This window comes from Mesocricetus auratus, unplaced genomic scaffold (assembly GCF_017639785.1).
Source record: "Mesocricetus auratus isolate SY011 unplaced genomic scaffold, BCM_Maur_2.0 Super-Scaffold_100011, whole genome shotgun sequence".
Lineage (NCBI taxonomy): Eukaryota > Metazoa > Chordata > Mammalia > Rodentia > Cricetidae > Mesocricetus > Mesocricetus auratus.
Genome location: NW_024429195.1, coordinates 4,090,981 through 4,116,011, shown reverse-complemented (window position 1 = coordinate 4,116,011; position 25,031 = coordinate 4,090,981). Strand labels below are relative to the sequence as shown.

The following is a 25,031-nucleotide window of genomic DNA, read 5'->3' as shown; positions in this document are numbered from 1 at the left end:
TTTCGCGTCTCAAGGCTGTGGCACGCTGCATGACGAGGCCTGAGTTTATGGCCTTTGAGATGGGGATGATTTAGGAACAAATGCCTGTCTCTCCCCCATCACCCACCACAGCCGTCAGGGCAGGGGTGGCTGGTGACACACACTCATTCTTCACCAAGAGATGTGAGTCTCGAGTGCTTTTGCTGGGGGGTGACTCACTCTTTTAGCACCGTCCTTTCCTGAGGATATGGGAACACTCCTGTTGTAGCCAACCTGCATGCCCATGGATTCAGCCCATGGGAGATGGAAAACAAGGGCTGGGGGTTTGCGCTCTTACAGATGCTTTCATGTTACCGTTCTTTGGACGGTACGGCATAACAATCACTTTCACAGTGTGGCTGGTTATTATAGGTAATGCAGGGCATGTTTGAAAAAAAATATGATGTGTGATGGTTATAGGCAAATACGCAGGCAGCCCTGTGTGAGAGACATAACTTATTCACAGGGTGTGACGTCTTTGAGAGTTCCTGGGACCAGTCCCCCTCAGGATAGTAAAGGACAACTCAGCTCTGCATTTTCTTTTTAATTTTCGCAGTGTAAAACAGTGATGGTAAGCCTGAACGGGAGTGGGGGTGATCCCTGTAACCTGGGGTATTGTTACCCGTTGAGAGGCTGTCTCCTTGTTCCCCATGGTGCTGCTGCATCCTGGTAACTGTAGGTAGTAAGCTCTAGCCAGGGGCTCACAGCTCTTAGAATTGCTTGTCTCCTCCTAGTCAAGGATGATAGGCATTGCGAGTGCTGGGCCCTGAACTCTGGCCCTCCTGCAGTCTCTGGACATCTTCCTTGGTGGCAGTCAGTCACAACAGATGATTTTCCTACCAGTGGATGAGATTCTCACTTCTACCCTTTGTTAGTCTCCGGACAATGGGTAGGAAGTGTGTGGCGTGCTTGTTAGTCTTGGGAGCTATTTTGAGGAATTGAGTAAGAGAGGTTGTGTGAAATCAGCGTCAGGGTAAATATTGCTTCTTTGTTCATCAGAGCTCTCCGCAAATCCTGAATCTCCTTACCCGGGTGTTTAATCTGAGTCCTGCTTAGTCTGCTTGTCTGTTTGCGGGGCGTATGTAATTATCAGGCCTTTGAGACATTCTCAGGCAGTTTAAATGCGCAGGGTATCCTATTAGAAAAACAAAACAAAAATAATAGCTAACATTTGGTATGATCCAGGTGATTATAAGGGCCATACACAGCAAGGAGATAATACACATTTTATCTCACTTAATTCCCCACAACTACCTTGTGCCTTGGGACTGTTCCCAGCATTGCACAGATGAGAGCATGTGAAGCATGGAGAGGATTGGAACCCTGCTCAAGTTCACAGAGCAGGTGTGTGATGGGCTAACTCTGATCAGGCCTTCAGAGTCGGTTCTGTAAGTCCATTACTTAAGAAAAATTCCATAAAAATCACTCATTAGATGCGTCCTAAGCCACGCTTCACGGGTGAAATTGTGCCCAATCAGGTAGATCAGTTTGCTTTGTTATGTTGTGTTTTGTTTTGAATCCCTTAACTTGGAATAAATTCCAGCATTGTCCAACGTCCCTCTGTCCAGCAATGTTCGACCGGAGTATTTTTAATGCCAGTTAAGCCCAGAAGCAAGTGTAGGGATTTTGAAATCATAGTATCGAATGAGCATGGGAAGAAAGTTGAAATCTGCAGAGGGAGAGCCCTTGTACAAGCCCTCTAGGGCCGCACAAAGAAGTTCTTATCATTAATTGCAGTCTTGTATGCTCCCGGCCTCGGCACTCCCGGGAAGAGTGGCAGAGCCATGACGTCCCCGTGAGAAAAGCCAAGTGGCTGTAGAAAAATGGCTGTGAAGAAGGGTGCCTTGGGGTGTGTGTGTGTGTGTGTGTGTGTGTGTGTGTGTGTGTGTGTGTGTGTGTGTACCATAGCATGTGTATAGAGGCCAAAAGACAACTTGTAGGATTCAGTTCTCCCATACTACCATGGGCTTCGGGACCAAACTCAGGTCCATCTCACTGACCTCCATTGATCATGCTAACTGGATATCATTGATATACAGGAGAGCTACTACTTGGAGTTCTTTTTCTCAGTCATGATGCTGAATTTACGGTCACTTTGTGGTTATACGTCAGCTGGTGATGTATTCTGCAATCAGCCATTTGTGGGACAGGGAAGACATCCCACTACCTAGGGGTTGATGGAACCACACACGTAGACATCCACAGACACCTGGAGTGAGAATACTGATAGTCTTCACGTCTGTGCACTTAAGATTTAAAACATGTTTTTCTTTCTACTTTTAGTTTTTAGCAGATCAAGTGTGCAGAGAGTCCTCACACACTAACACACTCGTTACCCAAATCTGCCACAGCACTTAATGTTAGGCGCTTTCTTCTTAAATCAAAAGGAAAACCCAAGTTGAACAAAACTGTAGGTCAGCGTCTCTGTCCTCATCCTGCCCTTCCCCTTCCCGAAGTCGAAACGGTGCTGATTTCTGTGCTCAGTGCTGCAGATGTCCATATATATATATCTGTGTCCTTTGTGTGTTTTAGACAGGAGTTTGTTATATATGGTCTTTCAATGTCTTCCTGATCTAAGAGAAATAACATCCAAATAAACGAACAATAAATAGATTTCCACTATGAGAAGTGGTCCAGCCTTTGTAGAAATTATGGGACAGGAAGTTAAAGTGTTCATAGTTATACACCCAGTAAAGGGAGGGCCAAGCTGGAGCCCATTGATTCAGTGCTGACCCAGCATGTACAAACCGCCCACCCCCCATCCATTCCCAGCACCACAAAGAAGCAAAACGGAACTCTACATTCAGGCTTATGTGGCATCACCACAGCAATGTGTGGCATGCATTCAGATGCTGTATGAATGTCTTTTATTGTTTGTTTGTTTTCGTTGGTTTTGTTTTTTCAAGACAGGGTTTCTCTCTATTGTTTTGGAGGCTGTCCTGGAACTCGCTCTGTAGACCAGGCTGGCCTCGAACTGACAGAGATCTGCCTGCCTCTGCCTCCCGAGTGCTGGGATTGAAGGCGTGGGCCACCAACGCCCGGCCTGTATGAATGTCTTAACACAGAATTCCTTCCCAAAGGGGAAATGACCGTGATACACGTTTAGCATCACACCCTGTCCTCTGCAGATACTTGTTTCTTCTGTTTAAGATCACGATTTAAAGAAGGGGAGTGTGGATAGAGGCTACTAGGACTTCCAGCGGGGTTTGAACAGGGAGATTCATCGTTGTTTAAGACACAGGGCAGCAGACTTGACTGGGTCCCTCCTCTTGCACGGAGCCAGGAGCCCGAGCAGCCGCAGGTGCAGGTCGGCTGTGTGACACAGTGTGCAAGGAAGTCCCCACGTAAACTCATTCAAGTCAGGAAAGATGGCTTTCCCATTTGCCTTTTTCCTGCTTCCTACTTAGATGGTCCAGATTGTTTCAGGAACCGTGCCAGCCCGTGTGTTTGTTAAATGACGGGGACAAACGTGGGGAAGCCTGATTAGAGTCAGCTTCCCCCAGGAAGGAGGATGTTTCTTTCCCACTCCATCCAGCCTGAGAGAGCCTGGACTAGAGGTGCCTTGTGGTAGGCTCCCTTCTCCAGCACACGCCGTAGTCAGTTGCCCCCCCCCCACCCCGGAGAAAAATCCGCAGGTGCTGACTGACGGAAGAATGGGTTTCATGTGATAGTCGGCAGATTCCAAGGCAGGAGATTCATGGCCGTTGTTCTGAACCTCTGGGGGATTAAATATTTGTGTGCGAGTGTGTGAGAGAAAATACCAGAAGTATCCTACGAGAGTGAGCCGGCCACTTGCCAGTTCTTGTTTCACTAGGTTTGAAGGTGGCTAACAAGAATAAATAACCGATTTAACTTTACCACTGCTACACAATGCCAAGTGGTTTTTTTTTTCATGTGAAACCCACTGTTAAGTAGAAAAGTGATCTCTGTGAGTTCGAGGCCAGCCTGGTCTACAGAGCGATTTCCAGGACAGCCTCCAAAACAATACAGAGAAACCCCCATCTCGATAAACAAAACAAAAAAGTAGTAAAGTATTAGGCTCTATATTGTCTTACAGTGCAAAAGTTTACTACCTAGATAATAGTGATTTTTTTGGATGGGTGACTGAAAATCGCTCAATAGTCAGACAGAAAAATCTTTCTTGGAGACTGCTTGGGTCTAGATGTCCACACTAAGCGAAGTTCTCCATGCGGACAGAGTTTGAACTAACGCCGGAGGTGAAGTTCCATAGCTGTGAATAGGATGACCACAGTCTACCATCCAAAGTGGCCTTTGAGAGGCTGACTGGTCTAGACTGGGTCGAGCCTGTCATCAGTGACCTCGCACTTGTTGCTTAAAGGAACGATCAGTGCCCATTTTGAGAATGTATTTGCTTCTGGCTTTAATGATTCCTAAAATAATAGTACTTCACCAGCAGTCCTATGGCCACCCTTCCTGGGGAAGAGGTGGTCCCCTGACCTCCGCTGGTAGGCACACTGCCTCGTTCTTACCTTGAGCTTTTGTTCTTCGGGTCCCCGGGAAGGGTGTTTAACTCTCTGGGGGATGGATGGTTGTTGGCCTTTGAAATGCCAAAGGTTTTTTTTGTTGTTGTTGTTGTTGTTCTTTTTTAAATAAATGTCTTTCCAAAAAAATTCAAAGCATTGATGAAATGAAATTTAATAGCTGGGTTTTTTTTTAATATTTAGCTAAACACTAGACGACGTGAATTTTGAAATTGAAGAGGAGTAAAGACTAAGCATTGTATCATGTGTGTTTGTCTCCTGGGAACTCAGTTCTTTATCAGGGACAACCTAACAGGCAGAAGTGCCTGAGGCTGGAGATGCAGGGGCTTAGTTGGTCTTAAATGAAGGCACTATCTTTTTTTTTTATATTATTTTTTCCATTTTTTATTTCATTTTACATTCCAACCATAGTTCCCCCCACCCTCCTTACCCCCCCATTCCACCCACAGTCCACTCCTTCTCACGGGTAAGGGCTCCCTTGAGGAGCCAACAGAGTCTGGCACATAGGTTGACATCCCCCTGTGGGGCGTGGGCTCCAACAAGCCAGCTCATGTACCATGTTTGTATCATAGTCTTACTGCCAGGGGTCCCTCAGCTGGTCCAAGCTTCACAACTGTCTCCCACGTGTGGCAGACCTAGTTGGATCCTCTGGAGTCTCCGTAGTTGTAGGTCTAGGGTTCATGAGTTTCCACCAGCTTGGTTCAGCTGTCTCTGTAGATTTCTCCATCCTGATCTCAGGAGTCAGAGGGGATGGGGGACACCAGGAGAACTTGACCACTGAAGCAAGCAAGCAGGGCCCGTATGGGTTTGCATAAGTGAAGGAGCAAGCCCTGGGCTTTCATGGGTCTGCCCAGGTCCTCTGTAAATATGTCATGACTGTAAAGCTTGGAGTGTTTGTGGGACTCATTACAGCGCGAGCGGGTGTGTCTCTGGTTTTCTGCCTGCTTTTGGGACTCTTCCTCCTGTTGGGTTTCCTTGTCAAGCTGCACTGTGCGGGCTTTAGGGTCGCCTTGTCAAGTAAAGCACTATGTGGGCTTTTGCCTTGTCTTGCTTCTTGGAAGCTTGGTCTTTTCTGAAGGGGAATGGAGGGAGAATGGATCTGGGGGAGAGGGGACGTCTGTGTGAGGTGGGGAGAAGAGGGAAGGGGTAGTGTGGTCAGGATGCATTGTATGAGATAAGAAGAAGAATCTAATTTCAACTTACAAAATAGAATAAATTCAGTCGGGCGTTGGTGGCGCACACCTTTAATCCCAGCACTCAGGAGGCAGAGGCAGGTGGATCTCTGTGAGTTCAAGGCCAGCCTGGTCTACGAGAGCGAGCTCCAGGACAGCCTCCAAAGCCACAGAGAAACCCTGTCTCGAAAAACAAAAACAAACAAAAAAATAGAATAAATTCTGATTTTCCTCACCAAAATAATAACAATAATAATAATATGAGGGCAATGTCAGGTGCATATTCCCCTGACTTTTGTTTCTTTGGAAGTAAGCTTGATCTCAGTGCAGCTATCATTGCTCAGGGCCTACCCAGCCATCCCACTTCTGCAACCTTAATTTCTTCTATTTCTCTGTCCGGAGAGTGGTTTTTAACAGGAAACCAGTGCCGTGCCTTTGAGTGATGATATTTTGTAGCTTTTGATTTGGACCAAAGAGAGAGAGTAACGGGAGTAAAAGAGAATAGCCAGGAATATGAATTCTGAAAAGGAAGAGGAGTAAAGAGTAAGCGTTATAACTTGTACCTGTCTCCTTAAGTTCTCTCAGGAACAACTGAGCAAGCAATAGCCTGATGGAGATGCAGGAGCTTAGAATCCTTCACTGCGTGGGTTTCGTTACTGCTGTGGGGACGTTGCTTTTGTTTTAATGTTTTTTTTTCCTTAGAGGGTTCTGTCTCTGTCCTCCTCCTTCCCTCCCTCCCCCTCCCTCCCTCCCTCCCTCCTCCCCCCCCCTCTCTGTGTGTGTGTGTGTGTGTGTGTGTATGTGAGTGAGTGCACACACGCACACACACATATTGAATCCCAGGTGTCCTGACATGTAAACATTTTGTGCCCTGCTAAACTATTGACTTGCTTCTAGTAAACGAGACCTTTTAAAGATCCAACCATGTTTGACTGTAAGGTGTCCTGCCCTGCCTCCTTCCTTTGAACATAACGTGTACTTTGATAAGTCTCATTTTAGATGTGAGAACTTCCTTCTATTCCCGGGTGTGGCAGCCCCAGGATGGCTTTGGAGACATCCTTGCCATGGAAACTTGCCGTAAATACAGAAATGATCCTAACAACAGATCTGGTCAGAGATGCACTTTGTTTTTTAGAGGTGGAGCCTGTACGTGCTGTTTTCCGAGGGGAGTATCTATCAAACTAAACTTAAAAAAAAAAAAAGACTGTAAAGTTTTCCCAGGACGTTTACAAGGCAGAGTGTTTACTACTGGATAAGGAAGGCCCCAGAACTTTTGAACAAAACGTTTTGTTCTAAAACCCCTTGCACATTTGGACACAGGGTGCTTTCTTTCAGCTCTTCCAGGTCCATGTTCTTATATTTGCTATAAAGTGAGATAATGTTGTTGCTCCTAGAGTATATTAGAATTTATGGTAGGGCTATCTGTTTACCGAGCAGTTCAGTTGAGGCTTATCTATGAGTGTGGAAGACACCAGAGGGCAAGGACAGCCAGTGGAGATGAGTTTATGTGCAAGAAATGAGTTTAGCTAGGGTCAAGGGATCCAGGCTGAGCAATTTGATAACGCGAGGGTGAAGGGCCATGAGGAATTAATCAACAGAGGCACACAGTCAATGAGTAGGAACTAGCGCAGGTTAATGAGTTTGGAGGGGGTGAGGCTCTGAGTTGCCGAGCTGGAACCATGGGTGCCTGGTAGAGCGCGTTATGTCTCTGCTGTGTTTGATGGTCATGATAAGCCTGGGTTAGGTGGCTGGGGCAGCAGCCCCCCCGCCCCCTGCGCGCGGCCACTGGAGAAGGCAAAGAACCGAGAGACCACACAGCAAGAGGAAGAGCTGTTCATGGGTTGCGGAGAAGAAAAGGAATGCTGCAGAGATGCAGCGAGCTCGGGGGTCAGCAACTTGGGAGGACTGGGAGCCTCTGAAGTCTGTACAAGTGTGCGGTTGGAACAGAGGCGAGCGGCGTGAGCTCCCAAGCCTAGGTCTCTTTGGGAGCAGGAAGTGGTCATTTAACAGAAGTGAGCAGAGCCAGCGGGGGATATGGCGCCCTCTAGAGACACGGAGTTATTAGAAGGTAGATTAGAAGGCCTCAGATTTTCCCTAAGAATCAGTGCTCCCAGGAGAGCACAGTGGCCGGTGCTCCCAGGAGAGCGCAATGGGAGGCATTCAGGAGCAAGCCGTCCTGAGGGACGTAGCCTTGCTCACAGGGTGGATAAGCAAGGACGGGGACACAGCAAGAGTTACACGTCCGGTGGCTTCTGTAGCAAGAGGCCATAATGCGGGGAGAGGGTGGGCTGGGCATTTTGCCAGAGCAAGCAGACCTCTGGGGGTTCTGCTTCCCTCCTCCGTTTGGTCGTTTGGGGGTACAGGGTGAAACCTGGGCTACCTGGGCGTGGGTAGGTCTTTACAGCCTCCCTCCATTCTGTGGCGGAGGTGGGTGTGGACGGTGGCGAGGCTCACCACTCGTGAATCGCGATGGCAAGGGTGGCCTAGGGAGCTGTGTATTGGGTTAGTGATTCAGTATTTCGTCTTTGCGATGCTCCGACTTGTGTGTTGCTCCTACCATGGCAATGTAAGTCTCGTGGTATTGCCTGCCGGATACTCGGGAGTTTTTGGAGGAGAAGTCTCTCGTAGTTTGTGTTCAAGAAGTGCCCAGTTTTGATTCGGGTTGATTTTTAAGTCCATGTAAGAAATGATCTTGTGTTTTCAAAAAATACATTGTTCTTTTTATCCGGGATGTGCTTTGGTGTGCTGCGTGCATCGTATTGGTGCTTCCCTTGATTGCTAATCCGTAGATAAAATTCAGATCCCAACTTATGTTAAAAAGCAGGTCGTAGCCGGGCGGTGGTGGCGCATGCCTTTAATCCCAGCACTCAGGAGGCAGAGGCAGGCGGATCTCTGTGAGTTCGAGGCCGGGCTGGACTGACAGCCTCCAAAACAATACAGAGAAACCCTGTCTCATAAAAACCAAAAAAAAAAAAACAAAAAAACAAAAAAACAAGCAGGTCGTATTCTCCCCTTCCTCTAGATGCCTTGCCATTTCTCAAAAAAACAAAACAAAACAAAACAAAAACAAAACCAAAAAACCATGCGGCCTGAAATCCGTCAGAGTAACAGCCGCTGATGAGCTAACATATTCTTTTCCCCCACCCCCCTTTCTTCTTAGTGAGGAGAGTTACAACGTCAACGACTACTCCTTAAGGGACCAGCTGTTGGTGGAGTCTTGCGACAGTGAAGAGCTTAGTTCCTCTCCGGGGAAGAGCCCTCCCGCAGTGCTGTACTCAAGACAGAGCTCTGCCGCTCACCTGTTCACCCTGACCGTCCTCAGCAACCACGCCGGTGAGAAGGTCCACATGCTGCTCGGGGCTGAGAGCCAGTAAGTGTGCCAGGGAGACGCCCTGCAACAACTCCCTCTCTGCTCCACTCCGCCCACCCGCCCCTCCTCTCCATGCTCCGCCCACCCGCTCCTCCTCTCTCCGCTCCGCCCACCCGCCCTCCTCTCTCCGCTCCGCCCACCCGCTCCTCCTCTCTCCACTCCGCCCACCCGCCCCTCCTCTCTGTACCGTGTAAGTATCATATAAAATACAAATTTTGCATTTTTTATCATCATATCCCATTTTTAGTATCATATCACGTGTCGTACCGTATCATATATAAAATAAAGTACTTAAGTATCATCTCATCTATTTTATTTTATCTCTCAAACAAAGTACCACCGGCATATATCGTGTCCTGTTGTAAAATATATATATATCCATTACTTTGACATAATAATAACATCAAATGCACGTATCATAATATAATAAATGGTACATCATATCAAGTATCATTTTTACGTCATCATATAAATCATTGCCATAATATATATTTGACATCATAAACCATTACAAAGCATCATCTCATTATCAATACCAGCCTCCTCTCATATCATTACCAGTATCATCTCTGTCAATACATATCATCTCATATATTACCAAAACCTATCCTCATCATGCCGTATCTCGTATCAACACCAGCTATCATCTCTCATCATACCATTATCCTCTTTCTGTCATTACTGCCCCTCCTCTCTCATATCAATACCATACTCCTCTCCGTATCAATACATATCATATAAATAAATACAGCCCCTCCTCTCATGTCCATTACCACGCTATCCTCTCTTATCATTACCTGCATCATCTCTCTGTCAATACCATACCTCCTCTTAATAACCACCATACCTCCTCTCTGTGCTCATGCCCTCCTCTCTATGCTCCGCCCACCTGCTCCTCCTCTCTCTGCTCCGCCCACCCGCCCCTCCTCTCTATGCTCCGCCCACCCGCCCCTCCTCTCTATGCTCCGCCCACCTGCTCCTCCTCTCTCTGCTCCGCCCACCCGCCCCTCCTCTCTATAGATACTGCGGCTGTTTATTTTGTTGCTGTTGTTGTTGTGTACCTACTGTGTCCCGGGCGCAGCATCCAGGTACTTTTAGTAGTGGGCGTGGCCTCCTCAGCATCTCTAAGGGAGGGATGTTGCTTTGTGCCCCCCCCGTAAGTCCCCATGAAGGCATTTTGGTTGGGCCTTTTCATTTGAAAAAACAATCAAATGCATTTTATTTCAATACTGACATTTTCGTAAACGGAAGCATGAGGGTGAGGCTTTTCCCTTCCTCACTCCTGCGAGTGTGTCTGGAATTTTCTGGAGCTTTGCATCGACCTGCCGTTGGCTTTTCTGCGGCCCTCGAGAAGCTAGCTGCTCCTCGTGCAAAGCTAGGACACACGGCCACTTAAACGGACTCCTTGTGGCCGCTGTGCTTTGTAGCCCTGAAACACGGTGGTTCATCCACTTTAGGCTGGATAATTGAAGGGTGCCGACTCCCAGCACGCGCTGCTTTCTTTGGTACTGAGTCTGAAGTAATTTCTGGAATCTTCTGCCTTCAGTCAAGACGGGGCAGGAGGAATGCTCAAGAGTCGTACTCTGCTTAGGGAAAGCATTTCCCGATTCCTCTGGAAGCAGATCAAACATTCTGCGAGTGCCTGTGGCTTCACCCACACTTAACTGTGCAGTCGGCTCTCGCACTGAACGAGGGGATTAGGGCTTGGTTTGCCATCCCACCTTGGGGATTCGGTTGGTTTTTGACATTGCTGACCAATTTGTTTGGAAACAAGGAATCTCTTGGATATCATCATGGACCAGTTACTACCTTGGGTCGGGGAAGAGAGCAGTGGAGGAAAAGGAATTCCCTGAGTCTGTATCCTGTCAGGCCCTTACCTGTCATCATCTGTCAACATTCCCATGTAGTGTGGTTAAAATAGACCAGCAGAGAGAAGTGAATTACAGTCCCACCTGGAGTTAAGTCTCTATATAAAAGTATTTTCTTACAGAAGTCTTTCTCTGTGGGCCCACAAATTCTTCCCCAGGAGCTGTAGAAAAGTCCAGAAGAGAGTTCCTGGCATTGCCTTCCTTGCCTGCTGCTTTCGAGAGGGAGGGCATCCTTGGGTGTGTGCTTACGGAATCCAGCATGGGACACATCCAGGGCCAGAAGTCAGGAAAGACATCTGTTCAACCCTAGAAGGCCTGGGGTAGCAGAGGCAGAAGTAGGCTTCCTTTGTGTGAGAGAACGTCTTTTAAAAATGGGATTAATATGCTGGACTTTGTGTGACTCTAGGAAAAGCTTAAACTCTTTGGGAGCTAATGCTTGTCCAGATGTTCCGGGAAAACTCCACGGAAATGCCCCCCCCCTTGGTAATTAGTAATGCCGAAAGTGCTGCCTTTTGCTTGTGTTTTCCTTGTCTGTTCATGGTTTGCTCTTCATTCGGGCTTTGCCAGTGTACTGCAGAGCTCTTCCTGACCGGCTCATCTATAATTTATGAAATCTCCATCACTTGTCTCTCAGATATTCCAAGGCAATGTCCCGCTCTCTTCAAAGCACGGCTACATCTCTCCCAAGACCGTAGACTCTGTTCTGTGTCCTCTTGACTTTGATTTGCCTCGGACTGAACAGTTAGTTGCCTGTTTTCTTAGTCAGACATGCTCTCAGAATATTTAGTTATGTCACCCATGCACCCATGAGTATGACTCATATTTGTCCGTCCTTTCATTAATAGCAAGAGAACATTCCAGAAGGGACAAGGGTGGCAGAAGTCTGTCTTCTGGAACAGAAGGAGTGGCTGTCGTTCCTGTCTTCCCTTCTCTGCCCTCAGTTACGGTTGAGAAACAAACGGATAGGCTGGGTTGGAGGGGACAGCTCAGTGCTTAGAGCACTTACTGTTCATGCAGAGGCCCTGGGTCCATTTTCCTGCACCCCTGGTGGCTTACAACCATCTGTAACTCCATTTTCCAAGGGCTCTAGAGTTCCCTCTTCTGGTCTCTGTGGGTACCACACATGTTTGTGATGTGCATACATATGCACAGGCAAAACGCTGAAACACGTAATGTAAAAAATAATGATTCTTACGATGAGTAAGTGGGCAGATGACTGGCAAGATACAGAATAGCACTGGTAGAGATAAAAAAAATGACTCCCAGATGTGCTCTCCTTAAAACACACATGTGCCCTCGCACATAATGGGTTGTTCTAAATGTCGAGCAAGTTGTTGCATGCTGAGAGCGAACATCTGTAGATTAGTCGTGAGTTATAGATTAGTCGTAAGTTACTGGCTTTTCTTTTTTTCTTTGTTTGTTTGTTTTATTTTAAGCTTACACCACCTGGAAGCATAAAAGCTGGACATACTACTTGGGCACTACAAAGTGTGTACACTTTATGATCTGTCCAAATCGACATAGGTGTACTTTATTCTCGTAGACATCAGTTCTTGTAATGAGAAGCCTTCCCGCCAGCCTGGTTCCAGAGCTGCATCAGTCCCAAATAAACACACAGAAGGCTATATTAATTATGAAGCTGTTGGCCTTGCTTGTTTCTTACTGGCTAGCTCTGACTTAAGTAATTTACCCCATAATTGTTAATCTAAGTATGTCTCTTACCGGAGAAGTTTCCAGGCTTCCTACCCCATGGCGTTACATCTCGACTTCCTGTGTTTTCCTTCCCAAAGTCCTCCTGGACTCCTAGTCCCACCTATCTTGATTCCCTATTGGCCAGCAGTGCTTTATTGACATGATCACAGGACTTCCCCAACAAGTTCTTTATGGTGGGCTCTCTGGTTTTGAGTAACCAGTTTTGGTCAGTGTAGGAAGTACTCTTTGCATCTCGGATTTGTGAGATACTTGGTTGCGTTTGCAGACGGACAAACGGTTCCCACCTAGCACCCGCCCACCAGTGGCCAGTACTTGGTCAGTGGTTGGCAGTGCCCCCCTGAGCTCTCCCGTGTACGATTGTTGAACGGTTGAGCCTTGTGCAAGCCCTGTGAAAACAGCCGTAGCTTCTGCAGATGCATGGCTGCAGCGACTGTGTCACGACGTCTAGAAGATGCTGTTTTGTCTGTCTGCATCTTCCTGCCACTCCTACCTCAGTGTTTTCCGAGCCTTAAGGGGGGGGGGTGACATAAAGGTCCCGTTGAGGGCTGCGCGCTCAACTGTCCCTTACCCACGCAGCCGAGCATCTCTTCATCCGTGAACGTTTGCAGTGAAGGGAAGCTCCTCCGATTAAGGCTGAGAGTAGCACTTGCTTATGGGTATAAACACATGTGTTTAGAAAGCAGTGGGGCTCGTGACAGTTTTGTTAAACAACAGCAGTAGCTGCCCCTTATGGCCCACACTTTCCCCAGGCATGGTTTTTCTTTTTTTTTTTTTGACTGAGCTCATGGTATGAACTATGAGTTTCCCTCTTGTGTAGCAGGGCTGAATCCAACCATAGAACACTGGATGTGCCTATGACGGCTGTGCCGTTATTGGAACAGTGTGCACCTCTTGCCTGGTGGCTGTATTATAATTCACAGGGTTGGGAGCGGATGCCCTTTCTCTACCAGCAGCCGATAGAGCGCTCCGGCATTACAAAAGCTAGCCACCAGGGAAGAAGCCTTCTGCTGAGTTCTGCCTTTGTTTCTCTATATTTTGCGACCAAGATCCATGGTGTCTTATCGTCTAGTTCTGGTGGGTAATCAGGAAGAAAGGCAAGAACCTGCATTACTTGGGGATCAACAGCTCACAGGAGGGGCTTCCCATGTGATACGGGCATACCTGTTTAATAACCATGGCTTCTAGGAGCAGAACTATCCAGCTAAGAAGGAAGTCTCCCTTCCTGACCCTTATTTATTTTAATTTACACTTTTAATTCACTTATAAAAAATGTAAACTTCCAGCTGGGCCATGGCGGCGCACGCCTTTAATCCCAGCACTCGGGAGGCAGAGGCAGGCGGATCTCTGTGAGTTCGGGGGCCAGCCTGGTCTACAAGTTCCAGGACAGCCTCCAAAGCCACAGAGAAACACTGTCTCAAAAAACAAAACAAAAAATCCCAGCAATATATATATCACTGTTTCATACACTGTTCATTTTGGCTCCCTTCACCCGTGATCTCATTTCCCTAATCCCCCACCCCACCAGTGCTTAAACCTGTTTCCCAAGCACCGCTGTATTGTCACCTCTGTCTTACTAGCTGATGTCCCACCCCTGAACATGTCCTACTCCCCACTGGCACCTTCCTGGCTTCCTGGTGTCTACAAGCATTGCTACGAGAGCAGCGTCTTCCCCCACCCCCAATTTCTCCTGGCTTTCTGCCTTGGTTCCTAAGAACACTGCTGACCATTTTGTAGGATGTACATGTAGTGTTGTGTCTGTTTGGCCGGTGCAAACCTTACGTGATGGTACTGCCAGTCAGACCAGAGTCTGCAAAGTAAGAGAAGACAAGGGAAGAAATGTTTTACTGTCACACCTTTTCCCCCTAGACCTTTCAGGAAGAATGCGGGAGAGGGAGAGTCCCCTCTGTCTGCCTTCATTCATTGAAGGCAGGCAGCTGCCTAAGGCCACAGGCTGTGTGTAGTAAGTGGAGTCCTTGGCTTCCTGCGCGTGCGGTGGTGTTTGGATGTCCTTAGGTCCAGTGTGTTAGGGATGAGACATCTAGAATATGTTCGGTGAGCTTTCTTCACCTTTTCCATGCAGCTGTAGAATAGAGTCGTTGCTAAACCATAACCAGAGGGCCCTCCTTTGCAATTCTCTCACAGGGAAAGCCGGGAGTCTAATGAATGTGGCCGGTCCTGTCAGGCGTCCAGACCACCCGGTGCTGGGCCACTGACAAAGAGACATTGTTTGCAGCGAGCTTTGCACTCTTCCTGTTCCAGTTAATGATTTAATTACGGCAGGAAGTAAAAAGGATGGGGTAGAGTTGTGAATGGTATCTCAGGGTCAAATCTTCCTTCCTTTAGGAAAATCGGAATATAAAGTAGACATTCTGTAATGGAAAAATGTATTTCAGGTTGCAGTATTTTTTTCTTCCCCCTTCTTGAGTGTAGGTCTGGACCCGAACATGATCTTATACAGTTGAGAGCAGTGTTTCTCCAGCAGCCTGTTGCTTTTCTTCTAAGCCAAGTGGCAGCCACGTTTATTAAGGACACCTTTCATAAACCAACAGGATACTTCAAGTAGAAAGAGAGAGAACATTTCCTTAAAGATTTATTTGCTTTTACTTTTTTTGTGCATTGGTGTCTTGCCTGCATGTTTGTCTGCGTGAGGGTGTCGGAATCCCTGGATCAGGAGTTACAGACAGTTGTGAGCTGCCTTGTGGGTGCTGGGAATTGAGCCCGCGTCTTCTTGAAGAACAGCCAGCGCTCCTAGCCACTGAGCCATCTCTCCAGCCCCATGGGCAGAACATTTTTAATAGCACATGACGATGTTACTTACCGGTGTTATTGGGTGGTGGACCACAATAGGAATGTTGAGCACTGACATTTCACGTGAGGCGTATTGACAATTTCACAGCCAGTCCTGATCCTTTGTGTGTGTGTGTGTGTGTGTGTGTGTGTGAGAGAGAGAGAGAGAGAGAGAGAGAGAGAGAGAGAGAGAGAGAGAGAGAAAATTGTAGTATCTCTTATTTTCTAAATAATCGCTTCTATTCTAAAAATGTTGGGAAAATAACACTGTCCTTTACTACTTGGTTTTTTTGTTTTGTTTTTTGAGACCAGGCAGGCTCACTACACAGCCCGTGCTAGCCTGCAGCTTGTGCTGCTCCCTCAGCAGCCTGAGTGCTGGGATTGCCAGCATTGCTGAGGCTGCCATGTGCCGTCATTTTAACGCCTTCCTTTTTAATACTTGAGTCGCCGTTAGTAGATACGGCGAGAATTTGGACTGTGACCATTGCACAATCAAGTTTAAACCTGCTGCGCCTGTTGCCCAGTTAAGGGACAGGACAGGGTGCTCGGCTGCCACTCCCCGTGAAGGGAAACTGCCGCCGCGGCATCTTACAGCGCCGTGCGCACGAAACTGGGTGGTAGGGGAAGGACCGTTAGTCTCCTCTTGGCTGGTCTTCTTTCTCCTCTGGGGTCCAATGTGGTTTAGGGAGTCTTTTCCCCCAGCACGTTGCCCACTGTTTGAGGCTTGAATGCAATCCATTCTGTTCTGTCTGCTCCGTTGTATTAAGGGCTGTGGACGGCAAAGAACCCCATTTTTTTGTACACTCTGCAAGTCCCAGCCTAGTGCAGAGCCTGTGCGCTCAGGGCAGGTCGGTTGGAGGAAGGCTTAGTTGTGCCCTGGAGTTGGATACCCCACAGTTTTGAGTCTGCATTAGCCCAGCATTTCCGACTCGGTTACGGTGAGCGAAGGGGAAAGTCTGAACGGAGTGTGTGGTAGGTTGCAAATTGTTTCGCATTGTCACTGGGAGAGACGACATGAGGGTGAGCCATGGACTTTAATAATGGTTTTCCTGTCTTGAGGGTTCTGTCTTACAGCGAGGGCTCTCTGCTCCTGCCTTAGAGATACGGTCCTTCAACTTTCCTGGTGGGGCCAGCTCCTTGGCAAGGAGCTTGGAAGCCCCAGGGGATGTGGTGTGGTTTTGATGGCTTCTAAGAGGGGGGCGGGGCTGGCTGGGTGGAAACATTTTCCAAGAAACAGCTCCATTCAGCAAGGGCAACAACAAGTGTCCTGTTCTGTCCTCTAGAGTCTCAGCAAGGGGCCACACGGTCTGCAGGATGCCGTTAGTATCCAGACAGCATGGCACGGGAGGGAATGATTTCATCTGCACTGCTCAGCTCAAGTGGCGGGCACAGCTGCTGGGCCTTGCCTGGAACGTCCTGTGTAAAAAGATTCAGTGCCACAGTGCTCCAGGAAGGCAGCAGCTTGGACAGAATAAGATGCAGGGTAAAGGCCCCGCAGTAGCTTTGGCCTAGCAAGGAGACGCGGGTCCTGAGCTGCGGAGATGGCTCTTGGTGAACCAGTCATCTGCTGCTAGACATTAGTTTTCAGCTGGCGTTGTACTCAGTTGGAGACTCCAGTTGAGCCTGTGGCATAATACGGTTCTGTCCCCCCATCAAACGGCAGGGACTTGAAGTATTTACTTGGGAACTAACTGGTTTGGAAGTAGCTGTGTATTACTTATTCCGTACAAAAACCAAGGGAAAACATTTTGCTTTGTATTAGAGAGACAAAGTTTTTTTTTTTTTTAAAACAAAGCAAGATGGTATCATCAGCTTCTAGTAAGCTTATGTCCTTCATTCTCTGTGTGAATGTAGACATGTAGACATGCACATGTCTGTGTGGGGGTCAGAGGGAAAGCCCGGTGGTGGTGCCCCCGTGGGTGGCGTCCCCGGTGGGTGGCGGCCCCGGTGGGTGGTGCCCCGATAGGTAGCGTCCCCCGTGGGTAGCATCCCCGGTGGGTGGCGTCCCCGTGGGTAGCATCCCCCATGGGTAGCATCCCTGGTGGATGGTGCCCCAGTGGGCGGTGCCCCGTTGGGCGACGTCCCCGGTGGGCGGCGTCCCCCATGGGTAGCATCGGTGGGCGGTGCCGCGGTGGGCGGTGCCGTGGTAGGCGGTGCCGCGGTGGGCGGTGCCCCGGTGGGCGGTGCCCCGGTGGGCGGTGCCCCGGTGGGCGGTGCCCCGGTGGGCGGTGCCCCGGTGGGTAGTGTCCCCCATGGGTAGCATCCCCGGTGGGCGGCGTCCCCCGTGGGTAGCATCGGTGGGCGGTGCCCCGGTGGGCGGTGCCGCGGTGGGCGGTACCCCGGTGGGCGGTGCCCCGGTGGGCGGTGCCGCGGTGGGCGGTGCCCCGGTGGGCGGTGCCGCGGTGGGCGGTGCCGCGGTGGGTAATACTCCTGGTGTGAGCCAGGGCTTCATTGCCACTCTGCACCGGGATAGGTGGCAGCATGGCTTCCTGAGATCCTGCCCTCTATGCTGCCCCTGTAGGCGGGGAGCTAGGACTGCAGATCCTCACACTACAGCATCCAGCTTTTACATGGTTCTGAGATCCAAACTCATGTGCCGACAGCTATACCCTCTGAGCAGTCGCTTCAACCCTTGTTTCACTCTTAAAAAAAAAAAGTTTGAGCATACCCATTTATTTCATCCTAACTTCCTGACCTATTTACTTTTAAATATGCATCAGTTTATTTATTCTTGGCTTTTTGAGTCTGTCCCATTATATTGCCGAGAGTGGCTTCTAACTTGTGGAAATTTTCTGTGTATTTAAGAAGGGAAGACCTGATTTCCTGCCCTGCCAGAGTTTAGGATCTGATTACAGAAGCAGACAGCTTGATAAACGATCAGGGTTCCGTGTGTGCTCAGTACTTAGGTTCTGTTGTAAGCAGATGTTTACTAAGCCTGGGTTTCCGCCCTAAGCGGTGCTCTGGAGATGATCCCGTTAACCAACTGGCAGGCCCACGGCCTGCTTTTAGTCTATAATGGGTGAGGCTGGGCCCGAGGGCCCCCTGGGGACAGACTGTGAGGTAGGGTACTGGAGTCTGTAATGGGGAAGCTACTTGGAAGAGGTGACGTTGTGTTTTCAACATCCTGAGTCCATAAACAGGAGAAGCCCAAACAGAAATGTACAGCAAGCCTCATCTCCTAATAGGTAGAACAGGTGAGATCAATAGATGGGATGAAAAATCAGAAGGGCATTTCCTTTGGACGGAAGACGCTGACTGGTTCCTGGTCTGGTGGCGTGTAGACAGGCATGGGCTTTCGTAAGCAAACGCCTGCAAGAGTTGAGAACTCACGCATGTGGTACTTGTCTTTTTCCTTTAAACACAATTTTGCTTTGCAGCACTGTTTCTCTAGGGTTTAACTACGTGCACATGTCTGGGTGGGTACTCGGAGAGGGCCAGAGACATCAGATCCCGTGGGGGCTGGATTAACAGGCAGTTGCAAGCCATCCTGTGTTCGTGCTAGGAGCTGAACCCGATTCTCCACAAGAACAAGCACGCCATAACAGCAGCCCCAAGAGGCGGTGGTGTTTTTTTTTTTTTTTTTTTTTTTTAGAAGGTAGAGATGGGTGACGAGGCAAAGCCTGCTGAAAGCAGCGGGGAAGCATGGGCTAGTGTGCCCCTCTGGCGGGTCCTTATATGGGCTGCCCTTCCTGGTGCGGCAGGGAAGTTCAGACCCCTACCCTCCGGGACCCCTTATGTCTTGGGACTGGGTTTGTACTGGCTGTCTAGGTGTCTACGGGGACGAATCTGAATTGCACCTGCTCTCTGTGTTTAGGAGTGAGCGAGCCCGCTGGATCACAGCTCTGGGGCACAGCAGCAGCGGGAAGCAGCCGCCAGACCGAACCAGTAAGTTTCCAGGAGGGGCAGCGGCTCTGGAACACGGAGGGGCTCTGCCCCCTGCTGGCCGGCATGGTTACTGACCGGTTACACTCCCCTCATCTCTACCTGCTTAATGAGGCTCCTCCCCGGTGCAGTTGTTAGATAACAGGAAACATTGCTGCTTAGCCTTCCTGAGGTTTATTTTTTTCTTCTCCATCCATGGAGTCGGAGGCATTGGGTTCGCTGCGGGTTATCGTGAGGACTAAGGCAAATTGTAGAGGGTGAAACCCTGCTTGAATCATACAGGGCCTATACCTAGCTGCTATTAATATATGTAGAAAAGCGTGAGGGGTGCGTTTGATTTTCGATTGTTTTGTTTGAGAAAAAGACTTGCTGCATAGCTCTGCCTGGCCCGGTTTCACACTAGTCCAAGCTGGGTTTGAACTCAGTCTTCTGCCTCGGCTTCTGGAATGCTGGGATCGCAGGGTCTGAGCACTGTGTCTGTCTGGTTATAAGTTTTTGGTCTAAAGAAAATTACGTGGGTTTTTTTCCTGACCCTTTTTAGTACAAGTGACAATGTCAAGAAAGTGTTCTTTAGTCTTCTGGTGTCCTGCTAGGCTAATGGTGACGTTCCCTTTCTGGATGACCAGTTGGCAGACTGGAGAATGAGGCGGTTTTTCTGAAGCCAATTAATTGCAGCTTTTGGACTCAAAGCAAAAGTGGTTGGTGTGGCACTCAGTTTTATATTAGAAACAAATAGCGAAGCCGTGCCGGTCAGTTCTGCTGAAGCTGTATCGTTGTTGTTGCAAATTTAGCATTCTGGGTCCTCCCGAGCTAGTTTGGCAAGCTTTTGGCCGGAGCCCTCACTTTTTCCAAGCTTGTCCACAGCCTTTAGTATGTTCCGTTGCTGGTAGGACCAGAGAGCTGTGGACGGAGATCCGGGTGCTGAAGTTTACGACCTTGGCCTGTCACCTCCTCTCTTGCCTCGGTGTCCCCAGCGTGCAGTGGCTGTTGGCCGTGCCGTGCCGTGGGTGACTCCTGACCAAGGCTACGGCTGAGCATATTCACGCACCCTAAGAGGCCTCTGGAACCCAGCTTTTGAAACTCGAAGCTTCGTAACCAAGCGTGAGCTTCTTAAGTAACCTCCCCATGGGAGCCCGGCTCAGTCCGCCAGGGCCAGCCCTAGAGTCATCAGATGAGGGGCTTGGTCGAATGCGTGCTGCTGCTTTGTACCGAGTCTTGTTCCCCAGCCTCCGGAAGCTCTCAGCGTGTCCCCTTCCCTCCGCAGCTCTGACCCAGGTGGAGATCGTTAGATCTTTTACTGCCAAGCAGCCAGATGAACTCTCCCTACAGGTGGCAGATGTGGCCCTCATCTATCAGCGTGTGGGCGACGGTGAGTAGGAGTATTCCCGTAGGCGCTGGGCATGGACTGGCACTCGCAAAGCCTCGGGTCCACGGAGTTTGATTTTGGTCCTCGACACCCGTATTCCGTAACCCGACCCTGGGATGCTTCAGCTGCTCTATCCGGTCCCAAACCGGAAGCTCCCCCGGAGCCCTGATGGCTCCTACAAGTCATCCATTTGAAAACCCTTACCTGGCCCTTGTCTTCTGCGTCTTCCGTTTCTCCTCCACGGTGACGTTTGATGCGAGGTGCCGTCACCATGGAGTTTCTTTTTCTTCCCACTCCTGCAGTCACCTAGTTCTCAACTTTTCCGCCCTCCTCCCTTACTTAAAAAGGAAAGGGTTCCCTGCTGCTCATGCCCAGTGGATTCCCTGCCCGAGCTCAGCCAGTCAGTTCGCACTGTCTCAGCCTCCTCCCTTCCAAGCTTTTTGCTGTCCTGTCCAATCTCTGGTGGTCGCTCATCCTCTCTTGAAACCTTGTCCTGTTCTCCGCCTCAAGTATTTTGACCTTAACGGGGAATCCGTTGCACTAAAGTTTCTCCTTTCCTGTCACCCATGGTAGCCCAACCCACGGGAAGAAAAGCCACCTCTGTGAATGGGGCATCTCTTATTCAGAGTGCGCCGGCACGATGGGATTCCCCAGACACGTCTTGCCTGATTGCAACCTGCTTTTCCTTGCAGGCTGGTATGAAGGGGAGAGACTTCGAGACGGGGAGAGGGGATGGTTTCCCATGGAGTGTGCAAAAGAGATAACCTGCCAGGCTACTATCGATAAGAACGTGGAGAGGATGGGACGTTTGCTAGGACTGGAAACCAACGTGTAACCTCTTGGATGGCCAACGGAATGAATGCGGGCCGGTCTTCCCATTATGACGGTCTGCTTAACTGAGGGAACTTTTGGAAACCCGTGCCTGTAAGCTTGCCAACTTGTTCTGTGCTCTCGGAAGAACAGGTGCAGTTAGTCCACAGAGCTCAGTTTTTGCATAAGGATGCTCCTGAAACCTCTTCAGGCCCACTCAACAAGTCCTGGTTCCCTTACTTCCATCCATGGTGTTACGTAAGACGCTGTATTTTGGCTTCTCTGTCTTCGTTTTACCTACAACATTACTCTCCTCCCACCCCCACCCCCCTTAAGTACCGCAGCATCGGCAAGTTTGCCTGTAAGGAGTGTCCATTTTGTGAATACTTTTTGTGTCTTAGCCTAACGCTGTTAATTCCCAGAGGAGCTAATAAGAGTTTAGTGGGTAAGCTGCCGTGTTTTGTAAACCTCTTTCTGCGAAAGGGGGATTGATTGACACTTGAACTTTGCCGTCATTTTCCTCGTTGGAAGGAAAGTGAGGAGCCACCCGGTGAGGAGTTTTCGAAATCTGTCTCATTCAGTATCGGTCCTAGGTAGCGTTAGCTTAATACACCCGAGCTACTAAGACGACATGGGCCTTACAGTTCACACGCGGGAGGGCATCCGGAAGACCGGACATTACGGGCCAGCTGCTAGAGAGCTGACGTTAAGACTGCTGCTTTGCCTTCGGTAGCGGGCGGCTCCTGATGGCTCTACTCGTTTTCAGGCAGAAAGTGGCTGCAGCACACGTTAGCAATCTTAAGGAAGAAAAGGGAGGTTAGAGAGCATCAAGAGGCCAAGGTTACGGTATGCCAGAGTTCATCCCACAGTAAGGAAGTTTTCAAAGACTGGCTGGAGACGTAGTTTCATCGGGTAGCTGTGACCCTCTCTATTTCTGTTCACCAAGTAAAAACTAAGCATGCATTGCGGGAGGGCTCAGATCTTTGTCCTGTGTCCATGCCCCTGTCTAAACAGCACCTAACCCGCAAGGGCCCAGAAGCCCAGGGTGTAGGTGTGCTCGCCTCTGACCCTTCAACCCATCCACCGCAGCAGTAAGCCAGAGTAGACATCCCCGGGGCTTTCTCTCTCCACCTTTGATTTGCTTCCTCTTGCCTCTATATGTATTCCTTGCAAAAGATATTCCAGGCCAGCCGGGCGTTGGTGGCGCACGCCTTTAATCCCAGCACTCGGGAGGCAGAGGCAGGCGGATCTCTGTGAGTTCGAGACCAACCTGGTCAACAGAGCGAGCTTTCCAGGACAGCCTCTAAAACAATACAGAGAAACCCTGTCTCGAAAAACCTATATATATATTCCAGGCCCCAAATTCTTGGAGGTATAAGTAAGTGTGTGAATGAAGCCATAGCGGTGGCCCACAGCAAGGGATGTCCTAAGAGTATAAAACAGGGAATGTCTCTCCTCCTCAGTAATGTCACAAACAGTTTTTAGGAGAAATGCTAACAAACTGTAGCTTAATCTAATGCCATGTTTTACTTTAGGATGAAGGTGTTGCTTGCAAGAGGAATCATTTTGTATTATTTTTTGCTAATACCGATTTGGGGCTATAAAGTAACACTGTGGATCCTGTGAATTAATTTATAAGTGTTAAACAGTGTGGAAATATATGAACCCTTTAAGTCAAGCAGCTGAACACTGCTATTAAGATGTCTCTGTGTAGCAGGTATTTAACAATCACAGTGTTTCATTTCTATTGTGATTGGTTTTAATTTGACACCTTTTTTTTTTTCAAAACTACTTTAAATGCCTTCTTTGAAATGTACAGTGACTTCACACCTGCAAAACTGAAATGTTACTTTTGTTCCAATAAATTGAAACTGCTTGTACACTTTCAACAAAGCTTGTGAATTATAAAGATTTTACATACACTTGTCTTCCTGTGCTGGCATGGTTTAATTTACTCTTGGTGTGAAGTTATGGTTTGGGGGGGTTTGTGGTTATGGTTTGCGGGGGGGGGGGGGGGGGGTTGTGGTTAAACCAAAGCTGTACTGAGTAGGATATCAACAGCCAGCATTTCAGAAGGTTCCTCTTGTCTCTTGGGTATGTTGTTAGTATCAGATACCTTAGGAAACAGGTGCTTTTGAGAATTGGGTCCTACTGTGTCTGTGCTTAGGAGACTATGCCGTCTAGTAAATCACGGTGGAAGAAGACATCCAAACCCTTCTGTGTTGTTTTTCCCGTTACAGCGTAAGATTGTCACAAAAAGAGCGACTTAAGCAAGGCTCACTCAGTGTCTGTGTAGAGTCTCCCACTTGAAAACTCAGATGTCCTGGGTGCTTGGATCCTAGGGCTCTCCTGTCTCAGAGGCTGGGACTGTCACACGACCCTTCGTCCTCAAGGCAGCAACAGATGCTTACTTCTGTCATTTGGAATTTACCTCCCTGCTCTGCTCTGCCATTTGAGGGAGAAGACTCTTCTTTAAAGGACTCAGGGTGACATTTAGGCTCATGGAATAATTCCCTCAGTGGTTAACTCAAGATAGATTTGTTTTCCTAAGTAGGCAAATAAATGTTTCAGAGTTAAAACGAGTTCTGCTTTTGGTTAGGTCTCTACATTTCCTCGGATGTTCAACGTAAAACTGTGTATGATGTCAACAACAGGGAGGGGGCAGTTAGCAGAGTCGCCTGAAAACCCTGCCTCTGTCACACACCATAAGACCCCAAAGTTCTAGATACTTCCAGCTTCCTTGAATAGTGTGATGTTGGGGAAGTCCTGTGCATTTGTCAATAAAGTACTGTCTGGCCAATAGGGAATCTAGATAGGAGGGACTAGGAGTCCAGGAGGACTCTGGGTAGGAGAAACACGAGGAGTTCGAGATGTAACGCCATGGGGTAGGATCCCGGAACTATTCTCCGGTAAGAGACATACTTAGATTAACAATTATGGGGTAATTACTTAAAGCAGAGCTAGCCAGTAAGAGACAAGCAAGGCCAACAGCTTCATAATTAATATAGCCTCCTGTGTGTTTATTTGGGACTGATGCGGATCTGGAACCAGGCGGGCGGGAAGGCTCCTCTCAAGGAAAGCTTCTCTTAACAGTGTGAGAGTAAACATCCATGAGATCTGTCTGCACTACGGTTCAGCGGTCTGAGGCATCTTTGTTATATTTCTACTTCTGACTTTCATTAGATGAAGAGGTGGGTATATCATTTCTAGTAAGCAGCAGAACGCAGCATCCTCTGCTCCATCACTCCGGGGCTTTGGGAGGCTGCAGAGAAGCTGAGCCACTCTGATTGGTAGCTTAAGAATTCAGGTCAGAGTGTAGTATGTGCCATAATAACTTCTGAGGATGGAGTCCCTCGGGGACTTATTCTGGAGTGGGAATATGAGCCTGGCGCAAACACACACCACCTAATCTCAGTTATTTCTATGAGCAAGTGGTCATAGGTTCAGCAAAGACTCAGAGACGTGGCATTGTGGCACAAATAACCAGCCCAGGCACTCTGGATGCTAAAATAATCAGGCCACACCAGTATTCATAAATGCTTT

The 25,031-nt window shown here is 48.7% G+C and overlaps 1 protein-coding gene across 1 annotated transcript in view; it reads left to right on the top strand.

Annotated features, from left to right (window-relative positions):
• Arhgef26 (Rho guanine nucleotide exchange factor 26) overlaps positions 1-23,410 on the top strand; it is a 118,038-nt gene extending 94,628 nt beyond the window's left edge. The window contains exons 11-14 of the mRNA XM_005077925.4: positions 8,853-9,062; positions 19,245-19,315; positions 20,577-20,681; positions 21,371-23,410. Coding sequence (XP_005077982.1) covers positions 8,853-9,062; positions 19,245-19,315; positions 20,577-20,681; positions 21,371-21,513 — 529 coding nt within the window. The 3' untranslated portion in view covers positions 21,514-23,410. The remainder of the gene's footprint in view (positions 1-8,852; positions 9,063-19,244; positions 19,316-20,576; positions 20,682-21,370) is intronic.
• The last annotated feature ends 1,621 nt before the right edge of the window (positions 23,411-25,031 follow it).